This window comes from Sceloporus occidentalis, unplaced genomic scaffold (genome assembly GCF_023333645.1).
Source record: "Sceloporus occidentalis isolate IW3139 unplaced genomic scaffold, rSceOcc1.0.p SCAF_313, whole genome shotgun sequence".
Lineage (NCBI taxonomy): Eukaryota > Metazoa > Chordata > Lepidosauria > Squamata > Phrynosomatidae > Sceloporus > Sceloporus occidentalis.
The window spans coordinates 34824-53196 of NW_028317293.1; the positions used below are offsets into that span (position 1 = coordinate 34824).

The 18373-nt window shown below is 42.9% G+C and overlaps 1 protein-coding gene across 1 annotated transcript in view; it reads right to left on the bottom strand.

Annotated features, from left to right (window-relative positions):
* The window catches only part of LOC149274871 (ataxin-10-like), a 37786-nt gene extending 30296 nt beyond the window's left edge, over nucleotides 1-7490 (bottom strand). Inside the window, exons 1-2 of the mRNA XM_089505157.1 lie at nucleotides 7354-7490; nucleotides 1309-1491 (exon numbers count right to left, since the gene is read on the bottom strand). Of these exons, the coding sequence (XP_089361283.1) occupies nucleotides 1309-1491; nucleotides 7354-7490 (320 nt within the window). The remainder of the gene's footprint in view (nucleotides 1-1308; nucleotides 1492-7353) is intronic.
* Nucleotides 7491-18373: the final 10883 nt, after the last annotated feature.

Below are 18373 nucleotides of genomic sequence, written 5' to 3' on the forward strand. Positions count from 1 at the left end.
GGTATTTTTGAGTAGTACAAAATAAATAGCATCTCCTGCTGTACCACACGCGTGTGGCGTGTTTAATATTTGCTCTACGCTACAGCTCAAAAGTTTGGGGTCACTCAGAATTATTATAATTATTTATTTATTTTTAAGAAAAGCTAATTTTGTACATTTAATTGAAAATGGATCAGAAATCCAGCACAGACGGGGTTAATGGTGTGAATGACTATTGTAGCGGGAAACGGCTGATTTTTTATGTAATATCTTCATAGGCGTACAGAGGCCCTTTATCACTCCCATCACTCCTGTGTTCCAATGGCCCTTTATCACTCCCATCACTCCTGTGTTCCAACGGCCCTTTATCACTCCCATCACTCCTGTGTTCCAATGGCCCTTTATCACTCCCATCACTCCTGTGTTCCAACGGCCCTTTATCACTCCCATCACTCCTGTGTCCCAATGGCCCTTTATCACTCCCATCACTCCTGTGTTCCAATGGCCCTTTATCACTCCCATAACTCCTGTGTTCCAATGGCCCTTTATCACTCACATCACTCCTGTGTTGGATCAATGTTTAAATACACTCTACTAATGTATGTGAAATATTTCATTTAGTCCTGACTTTCTCATATTTATTTCTTCCCTACCAACGTGTTCGCCCGACATTGTTACACGATAGGGTGGGTGAATCATCTAAAACAATCATTATTTTCTTTATACCCGGTTACTGAACTGGCGGCTTCGTCCCGGTCAGTTCGTTCAGCATTAAACAGCCACAATTGGGTGGTGGAGGCAGCTGAAACGATGTTATCTCCGGACGCCGTTTCCTGAAGGTCGCCGTTGCCAGAGGCTCCCGATCCCATAGACACATCTGCTAAACAGCTCCCTAAGCTTTGCGGTAACATCATGCAAGGTTTCTCTGTCTAATTAAAGGGAAAGTCTTCAGCCCCACACAGAGAAGCCACACTAACATGCAGCTATTTTCTGGAGGACGCTACGTGCCAAAGCATTGGGGCAGAAACATCTGCTTACTCCGCACTTTTGTCGTGATACAATGTTTCTGTATAAATGAACCTGTAAGAACGGATTACATAGGACGGTAAATTCAAAGAATACAAACGTTATTCAAGTCACGTGACACGTTGGCTGGGTCTAGAACGGGCCATTTCTTCTGCCAAGTGGCCAGGGTCAGCCAATGCAGCGGACATCAACCTGTGATGTCATACGCGCAAGAACGCCTGCATCATCACCAGTCAAAAAATATTAAATAGTGGCCTATTAAAAACCAGAAAACAACCCATTATTAAGGATTTTGCGCCTTACCTGATCACGTCCTGATTCTGAGAGCACTGCACGCAAGAATTTCTCAAGCATCGGAAACATTCAGCCACCAGGAGAAACGAGTTCTCCAGCGCGTCGGCCCCGACCTCTGCCGTGTCGATCCGGTGCGAAGCTCTCGACAGCGTCGCCAAAATCACTTTGAATACACCGTCTTCTGCGAGTTCTCTGGAAAACAGTAAAAAAAATATATGAAGTGTGATAAAACATGGCGATTTTTTCAGCCTGGTGGATGAAAAGATGTTGTTATGAAAAGATTATTAACAATGCTATATATATACATACATACATGCATTTATGCATATACACACACGCACACATACACAACCCCACATACACACCCACATACGGTGAGAAAACAAAACCTGTCCCAACAATTCTATTACTCAAGCAGCATATGGAGCCGCTTAGGCCGTATTTATAGAAAGGAGGCTATAAAAATATTTGGGGGTATTTTTAGTAGAAGGAAAAGAAGGGTTATTTTTTCACCTGAGGCATGAGCTCACAATGCCACACTTTGGAAGCTCTTTTGCGGGGCGTTCTGCTGAAACACTCCGATGGAGGAATTAGTGGTCAGCCGCTACTAGCGCCACAACACACAACTATTTCGAATTAGCAAAGCAGAAGGGAAAAAGTACCCAGCTAAGTATATAAAAATAAGGAGCAGCTACTGTGCCGAGCTTCCGTTTTCCCCTGAGTGATAAAAACTGCCAATCTTGGGAGCTCCTTGGGCAAAAATGTACATTTTTTCCCACTTTTTGCTGAATTCAAAAGAATTAATTCCCTCCACCTCCACTGAGGGATCATGGAAAACGGAGAGGAATTTGCATTTTGGTAGATAAAAGCGACGTCAGATTTGTGAAATAAATTTCAAAAAGTTTATTTTTAGACGGAAATAGTTTTCAGGGCTGGATCCGTTATGGAGGATCCCAGAAGTGAGTCTCTCTAGAAAAAAAGAATAATAATTTAGGACTCTATAAACTAAAGAGAAACAAGTTATTTGAACAATAACCCCGCGGGGCGCCACGTTTCACAGAGTTGATATTATTGCTTTATAAAGCCCGGTTATAAGCCACAAGCTTCGTGGATATGATGCTGGTCCTTTATGTGGAGCCACAACGCAAAACATAATAGGAAAAAAAAAAGCGTGCGATCTTGCAGAAAATCCCTAGAAAAAATAAAATAATATATATATATAACACTCCCCTCTGACCCCAAAAGCAGGACAGTCCTGCAAAAACCGGGACTGTTGGGAGGTATGAGACTTTTTTGGCTCATCAGATTCATGTATATACACCTCGTCTGAACCCCCAGATATTTGTCTCCAGTGGATGCCCGAATAAACGCATCTCCTGTGCAGAGCTTCCCCCCTGGCGGATATCCGGCGGCGACGGTCTCCGGCAGATCGGAAGGGATCTAACAAGAATCCATATGCACCGGGGGATTTCAATGGGAGAACTTACTTGCCACTGACTTACGGGGAGCGGAGGGGTCCGAGCGATGCACCGTGTACAGCGGACGTACAGAACGAGTCGGGCTGCAGATCATACCTTTAATTACATTTTTAAGGATTTGACGCACAAGTAATTCCTGGGGAGCCATTCTGGGCCAAAATGCTGCCAATGCATAAATTATATATATATATATATATATATATACACACATATATATATATATATATACACATACATACACACATAATACAGGGGAGAAAGGAAGATACAAAGTATCCGGATGTAATTAACCCCGTAGGACAGTGATGGCACACCGTGACTACAGTCATACACTGTAGTCACGGCGTCGGCTCCCGCGGACTACATCTCCCACAGTTCTCTGGGGGAGAACCCTCCCCAGAGAACACTGAAGCCACGCCCCCCGCTCTTAAACATCTGACGCACCTGCGTGCAGTGGCATCGCTACAGGGGGGCAATTGCCCCCCCTAGGTTATTCCTTGCCCCCCCCGCCGAATTTGGAACCATCCAGCGGATTGCCCAAAAAAGTGCAGCCTAAAAAGCTATTTTTTTTTTTGGGACGCGGAGGAGAGAGAGAGAGGGGCGCCTAGCAACCGCTCGGCCCCCCTCACTCTCCTCCACGAGGCCTCTACCCCCGCCGCAGTGCTGGCGTTTCATACTGAGCGCCGGTATATGACGTCATATCCGGCGCTCAGGAGTGAAGACAGAAGCCTCGTTCTCCCGCTGCAGGACTTGAAAGGTGAGTGAAATACAAAGGGGGTGAGTAGGGAAAGAGGAGGGAGAGGGGTTAGAAAGTGATGAGGGAGAGGGGTTAGAAAGTGATAAGGGAGGGAGAAGGGGTAGAAAGTGATAAGGGAGGGAGAAGGGGTAGAATGTGATAAGGGAGGGAGAAGGGGTAGAATGTGATAAGGGAGGGAGAAGGGGTAGAAAGTGATAAGGGAGGCAGAAGGGGTAGAAAGAGATAAGGGAGGCAGAAGGGGTAGAAAGAGATAAGGGAGGCAGAAGGGGTAGAATGTGATAAGGGAGGCAGAAGGGGTAGAATGTGATAAGGGAGGCAGAAGGGGTAGAATGTGATAAGGGAGGCAGAAGGGGTAGAAAGTGATAAGGGAGGGAGAGGGGGTACATGTTAATGAGTAAGTATGAATTAATGTGTGGATGCATTGTGTGAATGCGTGAGAGTATGCATTAATGTGTGAATGAATTGTCTGAATGAGGGACAGCATGAGTTAATATGTGAATGAATTGTCTGAATGAGGGAGAGCATGCGTTAATATGTGGATGAATTGTCTGAATGAGGGAGAGCATGAGTTAATGAGTATGTGTGTATCATAGATGTGTAATTGTGGAAGGGCAAAGATGGCACTCACCGATGGCAGTAGGAATTATTTAATTTATACTTATCCAGAGATAAAATGCCCTCCTTAAGTTGTAGTGACTTCAGGGGACAAAACATTCAAGGCCCTGAAATCATTAAGTGGAAAAGTTGAGGTATTGTGTTATTTATGCTATAATATTTATTTAGAGGATTAGTCGTACTAAATTGTGGCTTCAGGCTTCCCATGTTGAATGACCGAGTATTATGTTAGTCCAATAACAAAAGTATCATTCCATAGCACATTACTTTTGGCAATATATATATATATATATATATATATATATATATTATATATATATTCTCAGTGGTATGATTTAATGGTGGAAATTATGAATGCCCCCCCAGTTTGACTGTGGTATCTTGTGTGCCCCCCCTATATATTGTTTCTAGAGTCGCCACTGCCTGCGTGGGATATCACCTGACACACGGACATCACAGGAGCGACTGGGGACTGACCCCACACCGATTCCAGCAAATCAAGTAAGTTTTATAACCAATTTAAAAAAATACCGTATTGGCTCGGATATAGGCCGCACTTTTTCCCCCCACTTTAAGTCTTTAAAGTGGGGGTGCGGCCTATATTCGGGGTCTAGCGCCCGACGCCCAGGACATGAAGTCCCGGGCGCCGGGCAGGGTTAGGATACAGATCCCCCGCAGCGGTGCAGGGGACCCGCATCCTACTCCCCGATACGCTCAGACAGCCTCCCCTGCACTTTCCCGGGGGGGGGGGTGCCGGCACGTTGTCTAAGCTTTACCTCTGCCCCCAAGACTTACCAGAGGAGACTCCCGGGGTGTCTTGCGGTGCCGGCACATCAGCTGAATGCCGGCACCGGAAGTTGTGTACGCGTATTGCGTATGTGCCCCGCAAGACACCCGGGAGTCTCCTCTGGTAAATCGGGGGGGGGGGGGGCAGAGTGGCAGAATATCTCGGGGGGGGGATAGTGGCAGCATATCTCGAGGGGGGAGGAGGACAGTGGCAGCATATCTCGAGGGGGGAGGAGGACAGTGGCAGCATATCTCGGGGGGGGGGAGAGACAGAGTGGCAGCATATCTCGGGGGGGGGAGACAGAGTGGCAGCATATCTCGGGGGGGGGAGAGACAGAGTGGCAGCATATCTCAGGGGGGGGAGACAGAGTGGCAGCATATCTCGGGGGGGGGAGACAGAGTGGCAGCATATCTCGGGGGGGGGAGACAGAGTGGCAGCATGTTTTTTTGGTGCTTTTTTAAAGAAAAAAACTTTTTCTTTAAAAAAGCACCAAACTTTTAGGGTGCGGCCTACATACGGGGGCGGCCTATATCCGAGCCAATACGGTACATGCACGTGTACAGTTGTTGTTTGTTTTTTTCAATAAAAAAAATGTTTAATGGAAACCTCTGTTATTGTGTTTTTCTTTTTAAACAAAAGCTGTTAATTAGTTTGAAAAACTGTACGAATTGTTTTTTCTAAACTAAAACCTCGTTATTCAGGTTTAATTGCAGTGTTGGCACGTTGAAAAAAATAAGTCGTTTTTGTTTGCAGTTTGGGCACTTGGGCTCAAAAAGGTTTGCCATCACTGCCGTAGGAGTTAAACATTAAGTCACTGCATTGCACATACACAAAAGGTCTTTGGGGTTAAGAGACTAATTTCGGTGAGCAATTTGGTGTTTTTTCTCCCCTCCAGCTCTGGTTTACCGCATGGGAGCGGCCGTCTCCCGACACACAGATGCACCGTATGTAACGGCTTGGTCGTGGCCAGCCGGACAAATACAAGTAAATTGGCAAACGAGCGCGGCAGATGTCAGGAAACGCGAAACAATCGCAAGATACTTATTAAGGGAAACGGATAAGGTCAGGACAAGCTGAGCAACCACATGTTCTGCCGGGGAACAGAGCATCCCACGGGCAGAATCTCAGAAAAATAGAGAAATATATTAAAAATATATATATTTAAGCCTAAACACTCTAATCCATGAGGTCAGTAGAACCTTTTTTATTATTATTATTATCTTTTAAGACAATCTAATTGAGTGTGAGTGATCATCAAACTCTCACGTTCACAAAGAGAGGCGAGTTATATCATAATATAAGAAACATTTATCAGCTCCCCAAACTATACAAAGAGGGACTCATGATTTTAATTTCACCGATACAGAGCGCGTTATCCCATAAAACATACATTATATGTATATATTCATTACAGTGCAAACTTTTGGGGTCACTCAGCTGTTTTCATGGAAAACAAGGACATTTCTGGCTGTAACATAATTACAAAAGGGTTTTCTAACCATCAATTAGCCTTTTAAACTAAAACTTGGATCAGCGAACACAACGTGCCATTGGGACACAAGAGTGATGGGAGTGATAAAGGGCCATTGGAACACAGGAAGTGATGGGAGTGATAAAGGGCCATTGGAACCCAGGAGTGATGGGAGTGATAAAGGGCCACTGGAACACAGGGAGTGATGGGAGTGATAAAGGGCCATTGGAACACAGGGAGTGATGGGAGTGATAAAGGGCCATTGGAACACAGGGAGTGATGGGAGTGATAAAGGGCCATTGGAACACAGGGAGTGGTGGGAGTGATAAAGGGTCTCTGTAACGCCTATGAAGATATTTTATTAAAAATCAGCCGTTCCCAGCTAAAATAGTCATTTCCAACATTAACCCCGTCTGCACTGCACTTCTGATTCCTTTCATGTTATTTTAATGAAAGCTCAGCGCACACTCAGTAACCAATATTAAGAATTAGACAGAACTCGTCGAAATTGGGGAACTCGTAGTGTGACGGAATCCCTAATATTTGGGCTTTTAAATGCTATTGGCTGAGTGTGCGCAGATTTCCTTGCTTTCTTGTATGTAAATATTGGGCACTTCTATATAAGCTTTTTTAGGGTGTGCTTTTCTCTCGACATTTTTTTGCATATATATATACACATACATTTTATCTGTGTGTATGTTTGTGAATATATGTTTATACACATTACATCATATATTTTTATATATATGTCATGGATTAAATATTGTATTCTAGTCATAGACACAAACTTTGCTGCAATGTTTAAAAATACATCTACTGATTAGACTAGTGCATTGGTTGCCATGGCAATAACACCACTGCATCACACCGTAGTCTGTGGCACTTCCTGCTGTAAAACACATAACTGTTACTACATTAATATAAGGCGGTGTGAGATCGGTCTCACCGGCACGCCGGGTCCCTGAACATGTCGGTGAGTCGCTGGAGCAGCTCCAGCCCCGGATCCCCCCGGTCCCAGCCCTCCTGCAGCCATGTCTCCAGCTCCGCACACACAGACGCGAGCCGCTCCGTGGGCGCCGCCATCTTGAAGGGGGAGAGCCCGTCTATACTGCTGCTATGGTAACGGAACGAAACGACAGGAAGTCGCTGAGGTGTGGTGGCATTGGCCCGGATTTGACAGCTGCCAGATCCTGATTGGTTTAAAATCCCATCCGTTTTTCAGTCAGCGAGCACATGGCTTGTGTTTATGGTGCTGGGGGTCAGAGGGGTATCTTTTGGGGGTCTTATTGTCGTTCCCCCCCCCATGATGCTGGGAGACTGGCACAGGATATGGGGGCAATTGGCAGACAGAAGCCAAAATACATAATCAGGGTTGGCAACCAGCTGTAATTTTAATGGCAGACTGGAAAAAATATGAAAATTTGAATTTGTGTTCATTTTATTATCTTCTGCAATGAGGAACCAATAACCCCATTCTGAGGTGGACTCCGTCTGTGACTCCATAACCAGAATCAGCGGGCGGATAAAGTAATTTAATCACCGTGACTTTTTCTTATCACAAGGAAAATTTTCATTTTAATCATTCGTTGGTAGTTATGTGGGGGGGTTTTGGCAATATTGTGGAATTTGGATTGAAACTTTAATCGGCGTCAGCGATGAACGGCAGACAAGCACACAGGTGAGGCGCACTTTTTTTTCTGATGCTCACTTAAAGCTGGAATATTAATGCAGAGGCTAAAAACTGGTTTCGGAAAACCATGTATCGGCACACCGTTTCATTTGTGAATGGGCTCATCAGAGAACGTGATGGAAAAGCGGAACAGCCTCCCAGCAGAAGTGGTAGAGGGTAATACAGTGAGGGTATTAAACATGCATGGGATAGACATACGGCTCCTGAATCTAAGACGAGACCAACGACTGATTAAGGTTTGAGTCGTTACAGCAGGAGGAACGGGCGACTAGACGGGGGCCGATCTGCCAGAAAAGTCTGTGTTGGTACAGTCCTGGTTTGACGCTTGGCACCACTGATTGGATGCTTGAAGCAGCCAATTAGTGCCAGGAAAGCTTTCTATGCATGTACTCCGGGGGTCTCGGAACGCTTGCTAAGCCAGTGCTGGATCTGACTGCTGGTAAGTATAGCACATGGCAGGACACGTGTTTGGCTGAACTCATCTACACGCCAGAGAGCTGGAAGGGGGGAAGAGAGGCAAATGTATGTGGCGGGGGTTCTGTAGAATGCATTTGCAAGGGGGACGCCATGAAAATTTAAAGGGACCTCTCATCACTTAGCCCTCAGATGCATTAAAGTGATGGCTGGAATGTCCCTTTACAACATGTTAAAGCTCTTAATAGTTCTAGATATGCTGGGGGGGGGCATTGGCCATTAGAAGAGTTTGAAGGTATGAGGCCCTTCAAAATGACGCCCCAAGGTGTTTCGAAATGTAATTCTGACCCAAAAAAAAAAAAAGAAGCCTCAAAGCGATGGGATTTCCACCCCGCCGATTTATCTTTCAACTCATCTCACCTTTAAAGTAAGAACAAAACCCCCCGACCATTTAACATATTTAGTAAAGTGCAATTAATCATTAAGAATCAGCGCAGACTCGGGAATACTGACGGTCGTGTAGCTGTGAGTGATGGGGCTCCGGGCTCTTTCTGTAGGAATCACACGCTTGTCAGTTATCCGGTACTTTGGTTCCGTGTGCTTTAAGTCATTTTACACGGCAGGTGTTGAATTTCCATTTTTTTAAATCTTTTGCTTGGGGCGGGGGGGGTTTCATGTTACTGTATCGATTAGTATACACTAAAGGCCATATCAAGGCCATTTGGAGGTAAAACCATTATAAATTCCATCGCTTCGGGGGTCCTGGTCATACTTTAGAGCCGTGTAGCAAAACTTTATCAGAGGTACGAAGGTTTTATCTTAGTTATGGCAATAAAACAACCAAACTGGGCTACTAAAATACATCTATGGAACGTAAAGCGTCATCTTCCCCCCTAACATCAGCTCCGATAACCAGGTCTCCTGGAGCGTGTCTGCAAAAGGGGGCGGGGCCTCCGTACGCACTCTCCGTACACGGCAGCGAGACATTGAGAGAGTGAATGAGTGTGAGAGAGTGAATGAGCAAAATCCCTCCGACTCTGTCCAAACCCAACCAAAATTAATTATCTGAAAACGAACAGACCGAATACAAAATATTTGGCGTTTTTGGGCCATTTGCACAAGTCTATTACTTCCTACCAACCAACCCGAGCACTGGCTCCTGCTAGAGTTCCATGGGGTTTAACGAGACCCCCCCCCCCGCGCACATCCTCAGAAAAAGCTGCCGCTACATACAATGCATCTTACGGAGCTTTCCCCTAAATACACAAATACACCACCCTCAAAATAATAAATGTGACTTTAGTGAATCTCCCTTTTTATAAAATAATATTCATGTCCCATTTAAAGAGCCGGCATACCTTTCAGTAACATTAATGCATTATATCGGAACTTGTACAAGATAACAGGTGTGCGCCGTCAGCGTAATGTTCCAAAAATGCTCTCGAACACTTGCATTTTTCCGGTTTGGGGGGAATTCTAGAGCATTTTTCGAGATCAAAGAAATAAAATGAAAATTACTGTGATGGTGACATCTAGTGGGCAATTTTAGCATTACACCCTTTTCAATACAATTCACACACCTTTTAACACAACGCTACATTTATTTATATAGCGCCACCAGATTCCGTAGCGCTGCTACTAAAGGGGACAGTGAAATTTGACAACATTAAAATTGACAAAATTTACTGTAATATAAATACACATTAAGAAATAAGGAGGAGAGGACCCTGCTTTTGCGAGTTTACAATCAAATTTGTCTTTACTTTGTTTTTTGAATGGTACTCATGTTGTCGTCAAGCCCCCTTAATGTTTAACGGGGGGTCGCATTAGTCTATAAAAAAAAATATATAAAATAAATGGATAAATTGAACTGAATTTATTTAAAAAATATATATGAATATAATTCTTTTCAAAATAGATTCTTTGATTTCACATCAAAGTAACACTGTAGCGTTTAAAGCCCGGTCAGTTAACCAACCTGAGTAGGATTTACTTGCAGATCAATGGATAAAAATGTCATATGGCGGAGAAAGCTTTTATTGTTTGTCCACCTCCTCCAGATCTGAAAAAGGAATCCAATTCCTGAACTCTCTTCCAACTCCCATAGACGAGAAGAAAAAAACAAAAACATGCATTTTTAATTGAAATGTGAAGGCGTGCAACAAGTCTGGCTAATCGTATCTCTGAAGGGATGCTTTGTCCATCATGTTTAGTATCGCTTTTCAAAGGATTTTGTTACCGTGATGAGTTTTAGGAAGATGGCTGATATAACAAAGATTGTCTGGAGATGCTACGATCTAGACGCATAGCATGCGACTCGACACAGAGATTGCATCAGGCTGGACGGGTCTGTCTACCCAAAGACTCCGACAGTAACTTCTAAGCAAAAGTAACTTTTTGTTGCGAGCGGAAGAGATGGCGAAGCATTCATTTACTCGTATTCTGCTGATAATATGTTCCTAGCGGAGACTATACTCTTTCTTTTAAGCAAATATATTACGTTATCTGACACTTTAAGGCCAATGGCCGTACATTACGTTTTTATACTTGCGCGGCTTGTAGCCTCTGCTCCAAAGGCAGATCGGGGAAGTATGAGGCGCTATTGGTATTTGCCTGGCGTGATAGATTTCCTGGCTGGTCCTATAGAGCGCCAGCAGATTATGTACCGACATTACGATAGGGAGGAGTGAAAATTGACAATTGACATAAAAAATATACAAAATTAACAATAATATTAAGACAGACTGGTACAGAAGGAGAAGAAGGTTCTGAGCTTATGATCTACGATCTGTTAGGGGGAATGAGACGTTGGGAGAGGGGCTGCCTGGTTGAGGATGATTTGATTGTGGAGATGTCAGCGTCCAGAGATCTCCAAGGTGGGGAGGACTGATGGCTTCTTCGGTATGCAGGCTGGAGATATTATAGATTGTAAGCTTCTCTGAACAGTTTTTAATGAGCATTTAAATTTAGAATAAGTAGGAAAGAGTCCGCAGGTTCGGAAATTCTGGATATCTGTATATTTCTGTATAATAAACCCCAGACTGGACAATTGTTTATTGAAACCAAGAGACTCGCCATGATTCTTTCCCTGGCTGATAATACAGAATCTCACGACATTCAATATATTAAGTGATCTCAGCCCAAACCGCCGTGTCCTGGCCAAATCTTACATCATACAGGTGGCCTTCTTATATATTAAATATTTATTATTTTTATTATTATTCTATTTAGTATTATTATTTAGTCTTAAAAAATAGTACATTTGCATTTTCTTTGTATTTTTTTATTCACCTGATTTATGATGTTATCGCATCTGTTTGGAAACCTTTAATTAATATTTATATGAACCACCTGCAAAAACTAAAATTGGCCTGGAAACTGTGTATTTATATATACTTACGTTTTCCCCAAAGATTTAATTTACTAATAACATTTTTTATTAATTTTTTTTGGTGTTAGCAGCCAAATATTTCATGTTTTTGCATTCTTTCGATGTACATTGTGAATTATTATCTAAAAAACTAATTCAAGCAGGATTGCATTATTTATAACTCACCTAAACGGCATTTAGATTTCCTTTGCAGTAATTATGTATGGATTTTTTTTATATATATTCTACAAGTTGCTGCTAAATTTAGATGGTTACAAAAAGTATTTTTGAAATTTTATTTTTGGGAATAAAAATCCAAATCGGCTAGAATTATTTTTTTTTCCCATGTAAATCATATTTTGTAGCAGGAACGGGTGGCTTTTGCCTTTTGGGGAATTTGTCGGGATGATTTCGGTCTTGTTAGGAGACCGGCCTGTACATGCTTTATGGAAGCTAATTACGAGTGGAAAGAATGCTTGTCAGGAACTGTCAACGTTATAGAATGGTAAGGATATGAGGCAAGCCGTTAGACTGCGTTGGGCTGGGATCCGGGAGGCTCCCACTGCGCTTATTTCGATAAACTTGCCAACCAGCATGGACTGAAATCCTGGAACCGTTTCATCTCGATACAGTAATAATTCCGGTGGTCGGTTACAGGGACGGACGGGGTATTCAAAATAAACCCCGGTACTTTAAGGCCAGCAGCCGTCTGCTGGATACATGCACACGCTATGCTCTTTACCAACTGGTGGCCACGCAAGCAACAATAAGCAGCATAGCTGCCAACAGTCCAGAATTTGTTGGAACTCTATGAACTGTGGTTTCCTTGGTTGACATGATAGCAGCACTTTTTGAATGGCAGGATGGTGAGAAGGTGTGATGTCACCGGAGCAGGCCATCGTCTGAGGAGTCCTTGTCCAAGATTTATATTCCAATCTATGTTATAACTGATAGAGGATTTATGTTTTTGAATATTTTCCACCCCTCCCCGGTTATCAGAACTGGCCGCAGGACTTCTCTTCCGCTGCACCACGACGAAAGTGTAGATCATGCCTCCATTATTGGGGGGATTCATACTTTTTTCATGAAGCTGATTGATCATTTCCCTGTCGATGAGAAAACCCCAACAAGATTCAGCGGCATGTGGAAGGCATCGTGATCCATGAGAGTGTGAAGAGGGTTCCTGGAGATCAAGGATTCCTGTTTTTTTTACCTTTTATTAATTTAAGTAATTTTTCCATAATGCAATTCTCCAAAAAAAGAAGATTATTGAGGACAAAAGAAAAAAGGCTTCTAATACCCCAAAGGGCAGAACGTCAGTAGCAGAGAAATAGCTAAAATGTCAATTTTTTTCCAGCAATATTTTGAAGAAATTGCATAAGCTGCACATCTGTCAGTCATGTTAATGGCGGTTATTGATGGTTTGTGGGGTAATTAGCCAGGCTGGATGACAGTGTATTCTAATCTTTTGGTTCCTATCGTATCACTCGCAGGGTCTTTCAGAATCTTTTAAATATCAATTGATTGCACTCGTTAAGGTATTAAGTTACTTTGTTTAAGTTTCAATTTTTAAATTTAAGGGGGTTTAATAGTCATAGGTTTGGGTACAAAACAGGAAAGCGTTTGAGGTATAGCGTCGGAAGAGCAGGAATTTGGTAAATTGATCCAGGGCTGGCACATCCATAAAGCCAAACTTTCTAAATGAGCAGCTTTTAATGCCACGTCAAGACACCCCGACCGCTATTACCAAGAACTTAACACAGTGAAATTTCCGCCCCAGTTGAATGTATTGAGAAGAAGGCTTTATATGCTGAAGATGAGGCTTCAGACAATGATGGTGGCAGCTGTGCCCCCCCCCCCCTTACCGTTTAATGAACTTATATGGTAAGACCTCCATACGCTTTAAATATTGGATGGCATACCCTTTAAACCATCGATACGGCTGATCAAACATGGAGATTTCTAAAAAAAAAACCTCACTTTTATAACTTATTTATGCGAAAAAAATCTAACTTGACTTACATCACCCTTTTCTGGATCCGTCGCCGTTTACCAAATTACCGTTGATTGTCGAGTCCGACCCAAACTATAAACCACAAACCTGCACTGCCCTTAATAAATGTAATTTCACTTCTAATAAAACTCTATCTCATAATAACGGCAATTTAGTCTGGATCCCAAATACCGTACCCCGCCGCCAGCCACAAAAAAAAAAGTGTCAAATTTGGCTGTCAAACAGGGGTACGGCCGAGAAACCTCAGCGGTTTTAAGAATGTTCACTCCGAACGACGCTGGTGAAAATGATCTGCGCACGGACAATTTTAACGCAGACAGCGTGAAACCGGAGGACGAGAAAACCATTAACATTCCTGCACTGTTTACCCTGCGAAATGCGGCAACTCTGTTATTTTTTAAGCTTCTTTCATGGTTTCAATAGATTGCGTAGAACTTTAGCTATATATGTTACGGAGCAACGGTTATAGAAGCTTTAACTCTGTGTTTGGAGCCTTGAATGTGTCCACATCTGGAATTTTACCGAATGATGGCCTCTGAAATGTTTTAATTGTTTCTTCAAGTGCTCCACGTGCTTGTTCTCTGGAGTCACGTTTGAAGACCCTTCTATTTTCCTGGGTTTTGGTCAATGTCAGAAACTTCCCTAGTCTACACGTTGACCAAGAACATACGGTCGCCTTACTAAAGTGTGGAAGAAAGTTGGGGAAGTTCTTTATTCTAGAAACTTTCTCAGCGGCCACCATGTTTTGTCTTCTGGTCTTCAAGGCATCATCTCATCGTGTTTTATGTGGGACCATCCAATGGCTGCGTTTTGGTGGATCTCCATCCTTGACTTCAATGGCTGTCAGAACTCTTCTTCTGGAGCCTTTGTTTATCTATTGGATTTACTGGGGAACTCGCCCTTCCTGGTACAGTTAAGCACCTGGGTTCTCTTGGAGTGTGCAGATTCCTCATTCTATTTATTCAGAAGTCTTCTTCTGTGACGGGAAGGTCGCCACATGGCCGGCAAGTAGACAGGAACTAAACTGATCGTGGCTGAAAGAAAGCCAAAAGCCACCATTGTTGGAAAGCTGTGGGTTCCCTGTTTCCACCTAATCCTGAAATGTCGAGATCTATGGTGTGAACTCATGTTGGCTTCATTGACAAATATTTTCCCAAGCTGGGGCTGTCTAACCCTGTTGTTATTACGAAAGGTCAGTCATTATGTGCTTCTGTTTATCCAGCAGATCATGAAGCTGAAATAACCAAGGCCAGTCCCGACCACCAGTAAAAATGTCCTCTACCTAACCAAAAAAATATTATATATAAATATATATTCTTTTTGTTGTTGAGAATTGAAATTGAGACGATAAAATTTTTTAATCTAGAAATAGAATGTTTATGTGTTTTCTTTACAAGGGTTCCAGTGATTGGCTTTGTGGAATTAGACACAAGAAGTTCTCATAGATCTATAAAGATAAGAACGCTAACATAATCATAAGATAATGAGCTGCCACATAAAAGCTAATTGTTAACGTCGTAGCCACCATTACAAGGAGTGGAGCGAAAAGCACCCGTCGGTAACATCGAGAGCAGTAGAGGGCTTGGGCCACCATGGTTTGTTTTGACCTGCTTGCTCAGATTGGGTTAGATTTAGCTTTTTAAAAAAAGGAGGGCAAAATAAAGTCCGGGACTGGCTATTGTCCTCATAACCCGTCAAAATCCCTACCAGATCAGAGCAGGGCTCTGCAGCAGGTAAACGATGACCAGTAAGCCATAATATGAATGGTCATGATCATTGGAAGATGGGGGTCCATTCAAAATCCAGAATTGTACAGCATGCCTTACCTGCCAAAAATAATCAATTTGGCTTTCTAAGAATCTTGGATTAAACAAAGATGATACAATATCTTGGTTTCTTCTATAAAAACCACTTTTTTAGGGGGCGGGGGGGATTTTTAGCCCTTAATGATAGACAATTAGCATGTAAACTTAGAGTCTTGGATCAGGATTCCTTTCTAGGTCAGCAAACCAAAGGGTTTCTAGATCTGCTTCAAGGTCACGGAGCCCCACTCATAATTAGACCTAGAAAGACATCATCTTTGTTTCCCTTTTTGGAAAAGACCCGGAAAAGAGCTTAAAGACAACGGACTGAATAAACAGAGCTATCGTCCATGCGGCTTGGCAGGAGAAAGGCGAAGAAAAGAGGAGGCGCGGAACCTTTTCTCGACGCGATCGCATAAACCCAACTGCTGCCTTGGGTATTATATCTGGCTTTAAAAAAGGAAAGTTTGTGGTCTCTGCAATGGGCTGATAAATGGCAGATCGTGTCTCTAGGATTTTGGTTTTTGATACAAGAAAAAAAAAACTACCATCTTAACCTTGGCTGCTCTGTACCTTTTATATCCAGAGCATCTCCCTGCAGTAACTCTGACTTATCACTTTTTGTCCACTTCCATTGTCCTTAAAACTTTTTTCTGTTACAGGAAGGTCACGCTAATTACCACGTCAATTATTTAAGCCCAGTGTATTGCGTACTAAGGGGGCTGTTACTATATACAGCGCTGGGGGGGGGTTACATTACTGTATACAGCGCTGGGGGTTATATTACTGTATACAGTGCTGGGGGTTATATTACTGTATACAGCGCTGGGGGTTATATTACTGTATACATCGCTGGGGGGTTATTACTGTATACAGCGCTGGGGGTTATATTACTGTATACAGCGCTGGGGGTTATATTACTGTATACAGCACTGGGGGGTTATATTACTGTATACAGCGCTGGGGGGTTATATTACTGTATACAGCGCTGGGGGTTATATTACTGTATATAGCGCTGGGGGTTATATTACTGTATATTACTGTATACAGCGCTGGGGGTTATATTACTGTATATAGCGCTGGGGGTTATATTACTGTATATTACTGTATACAGCGCTGGGGGTTATATTACTGTATACAGCGCTGGGGGGTTATATTACTGTATACAGCGCTGGGGGTTATATTACTGTATACAGCACTGGGGGGTTATATTACTGTATACAGCGCTGGGGGGTTATATTACTGTATACAGCGCTGGGGGTTATATTACTGTATATAGCGCTGGGGGTTATATTACTGTATATTACTGTATACAGCGCTGGGGGTTATATTACTGTATATAGCGCTGGGGGTTATATTACTGTATATTACTGTATATAGCGCTGGGGGTTAAATTACTGTATACAGCGCTGGGGGGTTATATTACTGTATACAGCGCTGGGGGTTATATTACTGTATATTACTGTATATAGCGCTGGGGGTTATATTACTGTATACAGAACTCGGGGTTATGCTGGATGAAATTTGTTTTGTTTTTGTTATACTTTAAGTTTCCCAGCTCTGATCCTCACGTCTGGCCAACAATTTGAAAGAACCTTTAAGGAGGAGAGTAAATTTTGGCCATTATTCTTGGGGAATAATAGTATCTTATTAGGTAAATTCCTCTAAATGAGTTTCTTTCTATCCGTGAGATTTACGAGTCTCCCTCCGTTCACCCCGGTATATCAGGGTTAAGGATGTATGTATCCTGACCAGACCATTATGGGGCGACCACAATGAACTCTCGGCCCCAGTTCTGAAGTCACCGCAGGTTCGCGTTTCACGAATGAGGCTTATTCTTTGCTGTTGTATAAATAACATAAAACTTGCTACAGTCAACAAAAACTTCAGGTTCTATATATGGTGAAAATATAAATTTCCTCGGGAGACGCAACGAACGTGCAGAGTCACCATATGTAGAATTATTTCTTATTATAATCATTAGAGCTCGAAACCAAAGTTCTGGCAGTTAAATTCCGCTCGGAACGGACTAGCATATAATTTTAGTAATGATTCCCCGCTGAATTCTGGCAGAATATGGTCTTTACGCTGAATTTAAATCTGAAGTAATAATAATAATAAAAAAAATTCTGATTATGCATTTTTATAGAATAAAAGCTCTGACTTTTAAAGGGACGCTCCAGGCGTGGTGGGCAAAGCTGGGAGCGGCTTTGTGTGGGGGGTGGTGCTAGCCCCAGTAGGTGGGAGGGGACTGATCAATGAATGGGCGGTGTTTGGGTGGGGCATGGGTGTGGCCACACGCTGCTCCCCTGTCCGAAGAAAGGAAAAACTGACCCCAGGAGCCAAGGCTTCACTGAGACACTTAACTGACATTGAAGCTGCTGATCAGTTAAGTGCTTTATTTTTTATTTTGAAGGATATATATTACTCGCAGGAGGTTAAGGTTACATTAAACTGTCCCTTTAAAGCTTTACGAGGTGTGGGAACCGCTGTGCGTCAATCGCAACACTAAATGCGACAATCTTCTCTTTCACACAAAACAAACGTGACTTTCTTTTCAATCCGTAGACAATGTCCTACTGATTATCCGTAATCCCCCGAGGGACACGGCGGGCGAGAGACAATTCTTTATAAAAGCAAAAAAAATTATTTTGGGATTTTAACCCCCCCCCCCCG